This window comes from Typopeltis vanoorti, chromosome 3, assembly GCF_054136105.1.
Source record: "Typopeltis vanoorti isolate ZY-2024b chromosome 3, IOZ_Tvanoo_1.0, whole genome shotgun sequence".
NCBI classification, from domain to species: Eukaryota; Metazoa; Arthropoda; class Arachnida; order Uropygi; family Thelyphonidae; genus Typopeltis; species Typopeltis vanoorti.
In genome coordinates this window covers 100337311-100350972 of record NC_143551.1, presented here as the reverse complement: position 1 = coordinate 100350972, position 13662 = coordinate 100337311, and the positions used below count along the sequence as shown (strand labels likewise).

Genomic DNA, 13662 nt, shown 5'->3' with positions numbered 1-13662 from the left:
TCATAATGTGATCCATATAGATGATGAATAATGGTGGAGATAATGTACACCCTTGTCGCACACCTCCTTCAAATTCTAACTGCTGACTTACAACTCAAATACAGACTGTGCATTGCTCTAATTAATGTCCTATTTATACCATGTAACTGTAGTGCTTTGAACAGCTTTTCTCTTGGCACCTCAATATTTACCAAAACAAGCCTTAAATTACAAACCATTAGGAAAAAGAAAACCAGGACTTCCTCCAAAGAGATTAACGGTTACTTCTAAGGCCGGAACAGGCTACTCTAGGCCTAAATCTTTCAAAAGCATGATGATGATGAGATTTTTTATCTAAACAAAAAGAGCTGTGATCTTTAAATTTAGTATGTGGCTTCTCCTTACCTGTTAACAAAGCAATGTCAGGTTTTTATTTCTCTCATTCCATACTCTAGTGCTAAAGTGAATTCTTGCAATCTGATTTAAAACAAAAATCAGATATTGCTGGCAAATATGGTATACAGCTTTCTCTTACTGTAAACTATAAGAGTTTAGTTGCCCACTCCTACAATTATATGTCCCCCAAACTCAGAGTATAACAGGTGGCAAAAAGCTAGGAGTTTTTGATACATGTTTAGTTTTTGTTTAATATTAAAACTACAATCTACTCTATAATATAAAATGATAAGGCTTTTTTTTCCCTGAGTGTCGAGTCATCAGAATTCAAGGAGAACCAGCCTACCAGTCTGGAACTCGAGGGAGGGGGCGAACCCCACTTAATTTGAGTCATCTGAATTCAAGGAGAACCGCCCTACCAGGAACTTGGGGGGATGGTTCTCCTTGAATTCTGATGACCCCCCCTTCAGGGTCATCAGAATTCAAGGAGAACCATCCTACCAGTCTGGAACTAGGTTGGGGGAGAGCCCCTCCCCCCCCTGGTATTGTTATAAACTTTTTAACCACTGAAGTATATATGTTATGGTTAAAGTGATAAATCCGGTTATTATTAATAATTACTGGTTAAAGTGAATAATTTACGAGAATTAATCACTTTAACTGGTTAAAGTGAATAATTCCTAGAGGAGTCTGGTAACTGTAATAAAAACATGTTTATAGGTTATATATATATATATAGGCAGGTTAGGTTAGTTTAGGTTATAATGATTTCTAATTTCATTGAGTGCAAAAGAAGTACTTTCCTTACTTTTTTCATTATAAACTAACCTAACCGATAAAGGTTAGGTTAGGAAAGTACTTCTTTTGTACTCAATGAAATCAGAAATCATTATAAACTAACCTAACCGATAAAGGTTAGGTTAGTTTATAATGATTTCTGATTTCATTGAGTGCAAAAGTTTTCCTTAATTTTTAAAAACTTTTTATAAACCTAACCTAACCTGTTATAATTTCTATTGAGAATGAAAACCTATAAACATGTTTTTGTTACATTTACAAGACTCCTCTAGGAATTATTCACTTTAACCGGTTAAAGTGATTAATTCTAATTATTCACTTTAACCGGTAATTATTAATGATAACTGGATTTATCACTTTAACCGTAACATATATACCCACTGAAGATATGCACAAGAAAAGTTATTTTTTCTTTTGTTCTAATACAACTAGATAACTTATGAAATGTTTGTTATTCTTAACTAGACAGGTATTTATGTTTGAACAATATACCCTTCTTCAGCTGGGTCGATCTGTGTGACTTTATATGCGACTAAAATGTGGACTACTGATTCCAGATTTGCTTTCCCAGTACAATATATTGCATATTTTTATCATATTTTTTGTTTGTAAAAAATATCAAGGGCAAAAACAGAAAAATTAATTTTTAAAAAAACACTTGTGCCTTTGATTATTAACAATAGCAAAAATCACTAGATATGATACTAAGTAAAACTTAGATTTTTGTTACTTACTCCATCTTTTGCAATATCATCATAAGATGGTGGATCATCTGCAACAGAAGGTACTGTTAATGGAAGAAAACCTCTAGCACTTGTACCCTCATGCATCCTCTGCTGTTCTTGCAAAATTACAATCTGGTCATGTGCAGAAAGGTTTTGTTGTTGGCACCTGGAAAAATAAAACACTAATTTCTATAATCATTTTAATTAAGATTAAATAAACATTTCTTAATAAGACCTTAAGAAGTAGTTCTTAAGGTTGCTTAAGAGTCAAAGTTAAGACAACTGAACTCCACATAGCATGTAAGAAATGCAAAGAATCAACAAGGCTTATAATTTTCACATTGGAACTTAGGTTTCCAGTAGGAAACTTAAATTCTAAATTGCCAGCCTATCCTTTGTTCATTTTATGAAGAAGGAACTCTCAATTTGGAATTTAGCAAAGTTGAACTGTATTCTGCAGTAGCTAAAGCTCAAACTATATGATGGTACAACATGAAAAACTGCTTAATTGGATGTCCAGCTGGCATGAGAGGGCAAACCAGGGAACTAGAACAAGCACAAAAAAACAGTTAATGGGATAACTCCAGCTCAAAACAGTTGAATAAAGTACCATATATGAAAAAGAAATGGAGATACCAGTCATTACAAAAATACCACATTATCTTAGTATTATCGATTATGTCAAAGACTAAAACATGTAAGACATTCCTAAATAACTAATATGTTATATTCAGATAAGAGTGATCAGTGAAAGATAGTAGTTGTATTCACCATTAACCTTTAGGATAACTTCTCAAATGGTAGACAACTTTAAGCTGAGTGAAGAAACAAATTTCAAAATGAGAAATGTGATGAGATTTATTTGTCCTTATTGTTCCACACAGAGCTCTGTGAAAGAAGAAAGACTAAAGAGTCATTAATGTGGGAAGCAGCCACAAAGAAAAGCTGGTTCTTTTGGATATCTAAATTTCAGAACAGATGTGAATACCAGACATACATGTTTTGCTACTTGTTTGTTCTAATGCTTCAGCTTCTAAAGGTAGCATCCATCATAAAGAAACGTGTCAGTGGCACGGAAGGCCTCTTGTACAAAAGTCTGGCTCTGCTTTGGATTTTGTGCAGTGGGTGCATTGCAAAATCTGCTATATGTATGCACCAAAAATGTGAAAGATTTGTGAACTGTTTGGGTAAACGAGAAGAAGGAAAGCGTTAATGTATGTGAAAAGTGTCTGGATAGATTAGAGAGATTAGAAATGGGAACAAATGTTGGGACCATAGTAGAAGAGCTTCGGCAGGAGTTAGTGAAAAGCGAAATGAAACATCTGGAAGATGATATTAAGCATCTAAAGAAGAGATTGGCTGATGATAAGGAGAAGGAGGAAGTTAATATTATGAAGAAATAGTCAAAGGATAGTCATATATCAGTGTATGGGAACTCATACACTGATATATGACTTTATATCAGTGGATATAAAGGATATTTGGGAAGAAGGGTCATGCAGATGGATGTGCAAGGAAGGCGGAAGCGTGGGCGGCCAAAGAAAAGATGGAGGGAGCTGGTAGAAGAGGACTTGAAGATGAAGAACTTGGATGTGGTGACAGCCCAAGACAGGAAGGTGTGGAGGAGACTCATTACAAACAGTGACCCCACTTAAGTGGGAGAAGCTGCAGAAGAAGAAGATATCAGTGGATATAAAGTTAGAGGTGTGATTACTAATAAAGTGCACAAAACATACTTTCCTGGTGGAACAATGACGCAAATAACCGAGGCACTGCAGAAAAGGAAATACCAGGCATCAAAATTAGTGGTAGTCATGGGCACAAAAATGACTTAGTTGGGGAGAAAAAGAATGTTGACAGAAACTTGAGGAAGGTGTTGCAGCAGTTAAAGAAGAATAATGTGGTTGCGAAAGTCACGGGCATGTTGCCCAGATATGACAACAGTGAATTGAGAAGGAGAGCAGAGATAATGAATAGCAAGATGGCCCGAGTTGTGTGAGGCAAAGAGGTTCAAAATTTATAAATCTTTGGAGTGAATTTAAAGGGAAGTTGGGATGATATAAAGCTGATGGATTACATTTGAACGGGTTTGGTGTTGGGCATTTAGAAAGGTTATTGTTTTCTGAGAAGGCACAGAGTCAAGAAGGTTATTAAACCAATTATATATTTGGTTTAATCCTTTATCCAAGTGTAAGCAAACAAAGTTTGCACCTGAAGTATTTTCAGGACTGAGGCAACTCTTCGTAAAGGTGGTATAAGTTCTGATCACCTGCCTTAGTAATGCAAAGATCAGAATCTACCTGTGAAGCAGGATAGCACAAATCAACAGATTGTACTGCAGGAGGAAGATGGATATGAGGTTGAAGATGTGGTTACAGCAGCACAAGATGATGGAATGCATAAAGATGAGGATGAGACAGGTAGGAATGGAAATCAGTCAGGATCAGGGAAACTGGTGTGATCAGACCAAAGAGAGAGAGGTGTCGTTTAGCAGTTAGAATAGAGAATGTTGTTGCTGGTAGAATGGCCTCAAACACAGCGATTATTATGTTTATACACAAATGTAAGGAGCATTCGAAACAAGAGAGCTGAGTTTGTTGCATTGATTGAGATGGTATGCCTAAAAATAATTGGAATAAGCGAAACTTGGTTGTCTGAAGAAGATGTGATGTCAGGAATAGAACTAGAATGATATATCATTTTCCGGAAGGATAGAAATGTGAAAAGAGGTGCTGTTAATGATTCCAGAGGAATTGTGTCTGCAAAGTGTGGAAGTTGATAGTATATGTACAGATTTTGAATCTGTGAGGTTTGAAGTTGAAATAAACAGGTTATTATTAATATACATTGATAGGATGCTGTTATAGGCTAGGGCAGGGGTGGCCAACCTTTTATAGGTCATGCGTCAATTTTTTCATTTTTTAGTTAAGATGCGCCGTACAAACTCATACCAGTTTTCAGGCCCCTTTTAAAATATGGTAATTTGGATATATTTAACAGTCATGCATAAAATGATTTATTATATATATATGGTAATACAGACACTTTTAACAGTTTTAAATAAAAGGATTTCATATAAAGACAAGATAAATATTAATTATTTTATTAAGACTTTTGAAATTGCTTTGCTTTTGCTAAGCTTATAATGTTTGGAGTTAAATCAGTTACAGAAAGCATCAAACAGTTTTTCAAATTTGAATCAGTCAGTCACGACCGTAGTTTGTTCTTAATCATTTTCATTGATGAAAATGCTTGTTCGCATCTGTATGTAGTTCCAAAACGACAGATATAACTCTGAGCAAATTTTCTCAGTTCTGGAAAATGTTCACAGGGCAACGATCGCTAGAAAGTAATTATATCAGAAGCATCTGGGAGTGATGGAAGTTCATTAAATTTCATTTTCAATAAAGAATTGTTTTGAGATCAATAAGTTCCATTTGTATGTTACTAGGCATCATCAAGATGTTTTGTTCAGTAAATGAAAAGGGATTTATAAATGCAAGTATGCAGTCTCTTCTTCGGCAAAACGACTGTTAAAGGACTCTTGCAATAATCTGAGTTTCTCAGTATATTCTGTAAAGTTGCCATTATCTTCGACAGATTCACTATGTTCTTTTAAATGTGGAAATTGACTTAAATCCCCATTTTCTAATTGGGGAAGGAACAGTTTTAATTTCATTTTGAATGCGCTGATGTCATTTACTAAGCTAGGAAACTATTTGTTCTTCCCCTGCAGTTTCAAATTTAGATCACTGAGGTGGCTTGGTAACAACAACTAAAAATGCTACATCAAATAGCCATTTCTCATCGGGGCTTTTTCCTCATGCAGCTCATCCTTCTCTTCCAGAAAATTATGAACACTTTCTTTATGAACGCTTCCAAAATCTACTGAGAACTTGTCCTTTAGAAAGCCAGTGCACCTCACAATGAAGGATGAGATCACCATATTCCATATCCAGCAGTTCACAACATCCTCTGAATTCTCTTCTGTTAACTCTCTTGCTCTAATTTTATTCACACACTTTACAACTGGTATCATACCATGCTTCAAATTTAGAGTTTTTCTACACAGAGATTCTTCATGTATAATACAGTGATACTTTAGTAGAGAACGACCAAAAAACCTTTCAAGTAAAGTTACAGTCCCAGAAACTCTACCTACCATTAACGGTGCTCCATCAGTGCAAACACTGATGAGCTTACTAGAATCTAGTTGTTGATTTTCTAGACATGACTTTACTTTGTCAAATATGTCTGACCCTCTGGATTTTCCATGAAGTGACTCAAGATCGATAGGTTCTTCAAAGATGTTAAAATTACCATCAATTCCTCTTATAAAAATGCTTAATTGGGCTACATCACATATGTCCAAGGCTAAAGAAAAGAAAGAACAAGCATGAACATGGTCTTTCAATTGCTCAGTAACACATGGGAAAGTTCTTCGATGCATCTTGTAATTGTTTGCTTGGACAGAGCAATTTGGTTTACTTTTCTTTCAACATTCTTATCACCAAGACATTTTGCAAATTTTCGAGACAGGGCTTAACAACTTCCTCTCCATCAGAGAAAGGCTTGTATTTTTTAGCCAACACAAAGACAATTTCATAAGATGCCTCCAGCATTGCCACACTTTCACAACTTTGTTTCACAAATATTTTGTCTCTTCAGTTTTTCTTCTAATTCAGCTTGATGTTTTCTATAGCGTCAGTTAAGATCATGTTATCTGATCTATTATCTGAGAGAGTGCTTTCACAAACAATGCACACGGTTTTCCTGAAGGACCAGCAATAATAAGAACTAATTTCCCCACAGTTCATTAAATTGGAGAAAATGAGCAGAAGGTTCATTAAACTGCGCTTGCAGTTTAATGAACCTGCTCATTTTCTTTTGCAAAGTAACGGGTAACTGACTGTAAAAAAAATTATTTCAAAAAGTAAAGCTTATTATTAAATAATGTATTTAAATTATTTTATCGTTTTAAACATTATGAACATTAAAAACAGTTCTATAAGTTTAAAAATCATGTATATATTTTTTTTCATAGAGCGTTTTCATCTCTCTCTCGTAATATATTATGTCCAATGAAATACGAAATCGCTTCCTGCCATAAAACAATCGATCAGCTGGCAATCTCACACACACACACAACCCAAACATCCTCATTAGAAAGCTTTGCTGATGATCAGTTAAATTTTAGGAATAAACCTACTAGACATAAATAAAAAGGAAATATATTGTATTAAAAAACATAAAAACACACACATACAAATACAAAGAATAATTGCAGGTTTCAATAATCAGCAAATTAGTGGAGCGGGCAAGAACTTGACATATGCGTTCAAAATGAAAAAAAATTATTTTTTAATTTACAGAACTATATTAAGCCTTCATGAAAACAGAAATCTTATCTTAAATTTAAAGATAAGATTTCTTTATCTTTAAATTTAAAGATAAGCTTTCTTTATCTCTAAATTTAAAGATAAGATTTCAAACTTATGTTAATAAAAACATATAAGTTCGAAAACACAGTTGTTCACTCACATCGAATCAGAAGTTCATCTAATGTTATGACATGAGAGTCAGCTGTAAACTGATTGAGTAACTGATGATGCATGTCAGCATTTGCCGGTGCCTGTTGCTTCAAGATTAAACAAGTATAATAAGTGCGCACTCTAGAATTCAGTGGTAGGTTAATTGTGTTTATATATATATATAAATCATATACAACATTTTTTAAAATTTTTCTCTGGTGTTCAGTGCGCCACTTCTAATCATGCAACGCGCCACTTTTGGCGCATGCGCTATAGGTTAGCCACCTTTGGGCTAGGGAATGTAGAGAATACTGATTATGAAATGTTTACACAAATTAGTTGGACATGTAAAAAGAAGGTGATCCTGATGGAAGACTTTAATTACATTAATAATATAGACTGGAAGGAGAAGATAGTGTATGGGAACAAGGAGAGCGAGTTTGTTTAATTTCTGAGATATAAATATCTTAAGCAGCATGTGATTGAAGCAACCAGAGGCTTTAATGTTTTGGATTTAGTGATAACTTCACAAGATGTAGTTAATGAAGTGTTGACACTGCCGCTGGTTGGTGAGTGATCATGAGGTACTTGTGTGGGAAGTGATGAAACAAGAAAAGGTCACTGCTAAAAATGGATACATGTGAAAGTATAAAGCAGGTGATTATAGGAAGCTCTGCAGTCAAGTCAGCATCAGTACGTTGGGTAGATGAGCTGAGCAGAAAAGATGTTGACAATGCATGGAAACTCATAAGGCAGTATCTGACAAAAGCAATGTATGACTTGCATACCCAGGGTTAAGCGAGTAAATAAAGTAGGAGTGAAATTAAGCAAGCTGTGCTGGAAAAGAAAATGCTATGGAGGAGGAGGAGGTACAAGGTAGTGGTAGTGATTGGACCACTAACTAAGGAGTGGAAAGAAGACAAAATAGTACCACTCCACAAGCATGGTTCTAAGATGGAAGTCTCCAACTATAGGCCAGTCTGTATAACTGCAGTTGTGGTCAAGGTGTTGTAGAGATTGGTAAGGAATAGAATACAGGATTGGGTTGATGGATATAGCATTCTTTATGATGGTCAGCATGTCCATGCATTTTATGATAAGGTGACAAGTGTGTTAGATAAGGGAGAATGATATACAGATATTCTTACTTTGCAAAAACATTTACCACATGATAAGTTGGTGTACAAGCTGCAGAGGATAGGAATAGATGGTGTATTGGTTAGATGGATCAGAAGACCGGCTCTCTGAATGATACCAGCAGGTTGTGTATGATGGAGCAGTGTCTCAAAAAAGGAGGGTAACCAGTGTCATGCCTCAGGGTTCTGTTCTTGGGCCTCTGCTGTTTAATTTTTTTGTAAACAATATATCATGTGGACTGACTGGGGATCTTCAGTTATTTGCTGATGATGCAAAGTTAGGAAGAATTAGAAGTATCACTGCTGATGTTAATTCCCTTCAGGAAGATTTGGACAAAAGAGTAGGGTTAGTGTTGGAGCAGAAATAGGCTGTGATTCTAAGATCTATATGATACCATATCGATGGTGACATACTGCAGGAAGTGGATGAAATTAGAGATTTGGGAGTGATAGTTGAAAATAGACTGAAGTTTAGAAGCCATATTGCTAGTGTTGCAAAGGCTGCACATCATAGTGCTGCTATGATAAGAAATACTCTAACATGTAAAAATAAGGAAGTGGTTGTGGCACCGTATAAGGCACTTGTCAGACCACACTTGGACTATTGTGCTCAGATCTGGTCACCTGGTTTTCAGTGTGATGTGGAGACACTGGAGAGAGTCCAGAGACGAGTGACTAAGACAATATTGGGACTTGGGAATGATGGCTATGGAGAGGTTGAAGAAATGTGGATTGCAGAGTTTGGTGGATAGGAGGAAGAGTGGTGATATGATAGAGACATTTAAGTTAGTGAGAAGATTTTATCGGATTAATCCTGACGAGATTATAAAACAAGTAGATGGTAAGAGGAAGTATTGCTTGATATAACGCCCCATTGACACCATATAACTGTAGCGTTTTGAATAGCTTCTCTCTTGGCACCCTGTCATATGCATTTTCCAGATCTACAAAAATTAAATACAGATCTTTGTTATATTCCCATGATTTCTCAACTATTTGTCATAAAGTGAAGATCTGATCCTGACAGCGTCTATTTGGCCTGAATCCAGCTTGTTCTTCCCCAAGATTTTCTTCCACGATTCATCTCAAACGTTTCTCAAGCATACTTGCATAAATCTTACCAGGAACACTCAGTAAGGAAATACCCCTGCAATTTTCACATTCAGTTTTATTTCCCTTTTTATACATGGGTACTCTGAGAGCTCTACTCCAATCATCGGGAATTTGTCCCTCTGTCCAGGCCTTTTAAACTATGCTGTGCAGCTACTGTAAGACTTTTCTACCTCCATACTTCAGCATTTCTGGTCGAATATCATGTACTCTTGCTGCCTTTCCACATTTCAAGCCTCTGATGGGTTTTTCTACTTCAAGTATGGATATGTATTCCTGACGGTATGCCTGTTGAGTTTTTTTTTTTTTTTAAATCACTGTGCTATCACTGCTTGTTTCATTTAGCAATTTTTTAAATTACTCCTTACTTCAAGGATATCTTTTTCTCCTGTTTTCATGTCACCTTTATCAACAGCACTCTTTCCTCCATTTCTGAGCTTCTTCAACAACCTCTAGAATATCTTGCCACCTTCTTGATATTTATTTTCTATGTTCTTACCAAAGTCTTATTATGACTTTTGTTTAGCTAGTGTTACACAGTATTTAGCTTTCTTACATTTGTCTCAGTATTCTCTAAGAGCAAAAGCTGACTTATTTGTCAGGAACTTTTGATATGCTTTCTTCTTTTCCTTCACTGCCTCTAACTTCCTGTGTCCATCATGGAGTTCTGATTTTTCTATCCTTGCAGACAACCTCACTACACGCCTCTCTGGCAGAATAGATGAATGTTTTCTTCAGGACTTGCCACCGAATCTCCAAGGTTTCGTTCCTGTTCTCAAACTCTTTCATATTTTCTTGAATAATGTTTGTGTATTTTAGTCTACAGTTCACATCTGAGAGCTGCTCAACTTTTATTTGCTTTAAAACTTTCTTACATGTTCTTCTTTTCAATATGAAATTCAATTTTATCCTCCTTGAGACTAAATCGTAATCACTTCCAATTTCAAATCCTCTATACATTCTGGTGTCTTGCACCAGGGAGAAAACATCACTATCGACAATAAAATAGTCAATGAGACTTTTCTTATTTTTGCCTCTTCTCTCCATGTGAATTTGTGCACATTTTTATGTTGGAACATGGTGTTAGTAATGACCAGTCCATGTCCTGAGAAGAAATCCAACAGGTATTTGCCATTATTATTAGCTTTGCTCTTTTCTCCAAATTTTTGCAAAATATTTTTGTATGTCACATGGACTGGTTTTTACTAACATTACTAACACCATGTTCCAACATAAAAATGTGCACAAAAGCAGGTATAATGATTATGGTACATAAATCCCTAAGGAACAATATTGTATATTACAACTATTTGAATGAAAGACTAATAGAAATTAGACTCAAGACATGAAGAGTCCACATAACAATAATTGGTGCATATGCACCAGAAGAGGGAAAAGAAGAAGACAGTAATATATTTTATAAAGAATTACAGAATGCCATAGATAAAACAAACAAAACTGACTATTTACTGCTAGCAGGAGATTTAAATGCCAGAATAGGAAACAAAAAATACAAAACAAACATAGGTAAATTTGGCAAAGATACATGTAATCAAAATGGTCGCAGATTGCGCGATTTTGTCATTTATAATAATATGAGAATAATGAATTCAATGTTTAAACACAAGGAAATACATAAATATACTTGGTCAGCCAGAGGATACAAATCAGTAATCTACTACGTTATCACAAATTTTAAATTAGCGGAGTTAATTTTAGATGTAAGCGCATATCGAGGCTTTGAATTAAATTCTGATCATTATATAGTATCAGCAAAAATTCGTTTTAAACCAAAGTGGCTAAAAACACATAGAATTGAAAATTCTTACCAGCCAAGCTACAAAATTTCTTCATTACGGGATCCTCAAGTTAAACTACAATATCAAAAATGCACAAACTTAAAAACAGAAACCACACATGAATCAAGTGACATAGAAGATGAATGGGAAAATTTGAAACAAATTCTCACAAAAGCAGCAACAGAAACCTTAGGAATAAAGCACAAATGGATTAGAAAAAGAGGACTACGAGACTGGAACAAAGAAATAGAAAATATAATAAAAACCAAAAAGGACAGTTACCAGAAATGGCTAAATTCCAAAACAATAGAAGCAGAAATTGAGTATAAAAGAAATAGGTGCAATTGCAAAACGAGAAGTAAGGAAAAAACATAGAGAAAGATGGAACAATTTCGTAACAGAACTAGAAAAGGATTTATTTAAGCCACAACCCAAAACCTAAAAAGTAATAAAATACATGAATAAAGAAATAAAAGAAAAGATAAAAATACAAACAATAGATTTAGAAAAATGGGTGACCTATTTCCAAAATCTCTGGACAGATGAGAACAATGAATTAAAATTTTATAAGACAAAGAATGACCTAATAGAAAATATCACAATGTTAGAACTGAAAAATATAATAAAAAAGATGAAAAATAGGAAAATGCCAGGAGAAGACAATATAAATATAGAACTATACAAAAATGCAGGTGGAAAATTTAATGAAAGACTTCTGAAATTTTTTAATATGGTTTGGATGTCCGGAAAAACCCCTAACTCTTGGAAAAAAGCACTGGTTATCCCAATCTATAAAAAAGGAAATAAAGACAATTGCAATAATTATAGGGGAATTAGCCTGCTGAATACAGGATATAAAATATATGCAGGAATATTAAAAGAGAAACTAAGCCGCATTGTAGAAAACAAATTACTAGAAGAAAACAAAATGGTTTCCGAAAAGGCCGATCCTGCATAGATCCAATTTTTACTCTAAAATTATTAATAGAAAAGAGAAGAGAATTTCAAAAAGAAACACACGTGGCCTTTATTGATTATGAAAAAGCCTTTGACAAAATTAGTAGACAAAAATTGTTTAAAATATTAACCGATTTAAACATACCAAACCAACTTTTACAATCTATTCAAGAAATATATACAGAAAATAAAATAGCAGTTAAATTAGAACACACCTCAGAATGGAAAGATATATCAAGAGGAGTACGACAAGGATGTACCCTCTCACCTCTGCTTTTCAATATATACATAAATGAAATATTAACAATCTGGAAACAGCATAACCCATTTGGTATACAAATGACCCCGCAAATGAAGATAGATACACTACTATTTGCAGATGATCAAATAGTATTAGCTACATCAGAAGATGACTTACAAAGATCATTAAAATCATTAAATGATATCTCAAAGCAATATAATATGACAATATCCAAAGAAAAAACAAAAATAATGGCATTCAAAGGAGAAAACCCAATAAGAAGTAAAATAGTGATAGATAATTAAATACTAGAACAAGTAAACACTTTCAGATACTTGAGATGTGATCTATCATACGAAGAAGAAAAAGACATAGACACTAAAATATCAAACTTTGTCAAAGTAAATGGCATAATAAATAATATATTTAAGCCATCCCTGGTACAAAAACACACTAGAATCAGACTATATAATGTCTTGTCAAAACCAACTCTACTATATGGAAGCGAAACATGGACCATGAAAAGGAAAGATGAAAAACGAATTCAAACAGCAGAAATGAAGTTCCTCAGAAAAACAGCTGGATATACCAAGTGGGACCACAAAACAAATGAAATCTTACAATCCATGAAAATAAAACCAATTAATTACTACATAAGACAGTATAAACAAAAATGGCTAGAACATTTAAATCGAATGGACAACAGCAGACTACCAAAAATATTATACAGATACAAAATAAGTGGAAAAAGAAGAATCGGAAGACCAAGAAAGAGATGGCATGAGACCGGAACAGGCCACATGGCCTAAATTCCATGTTAGGAAGAAGAAGAGATTTTTGTATGTCTGACAATCATTTTCTATGCTGCTATTTAGATCCCCAACAAGGACCAACTTTTCCTTTTTCATTGTGTCTGCTGCTTTCTCTAAAGCTTCAAAAAATTCCTACACTTCTACCTTAGTAGAACCTTCTGTGGGACCATATGCACAA

At 34.5% G+C, this 13662-nt stretch overlaps 1 protein-coding gene across 2 annotated transcripts in view; it reads right to left on the bottom strand.

The window, feature by feature from the left end:
- Window positions 1-13662, bottom strand: part of LOC150108421 (uncharacterized) — a 111168-nt gene that overhangs the window by 1892 nt on the left and 95614 nt on the right. For both annotated transcript variants that reach the window (XM_090415835.1, XM_090415836.1), the window contains one exon: window positions 1908-2064. In XM_090415835.1, coding sequence (XP_090271961.1) covers window positions 1908-2064 — 157 coding nt within the window. The remainder of the gene's footprint in view (window positions 1-1907; window positions 2065-13662) is intronic.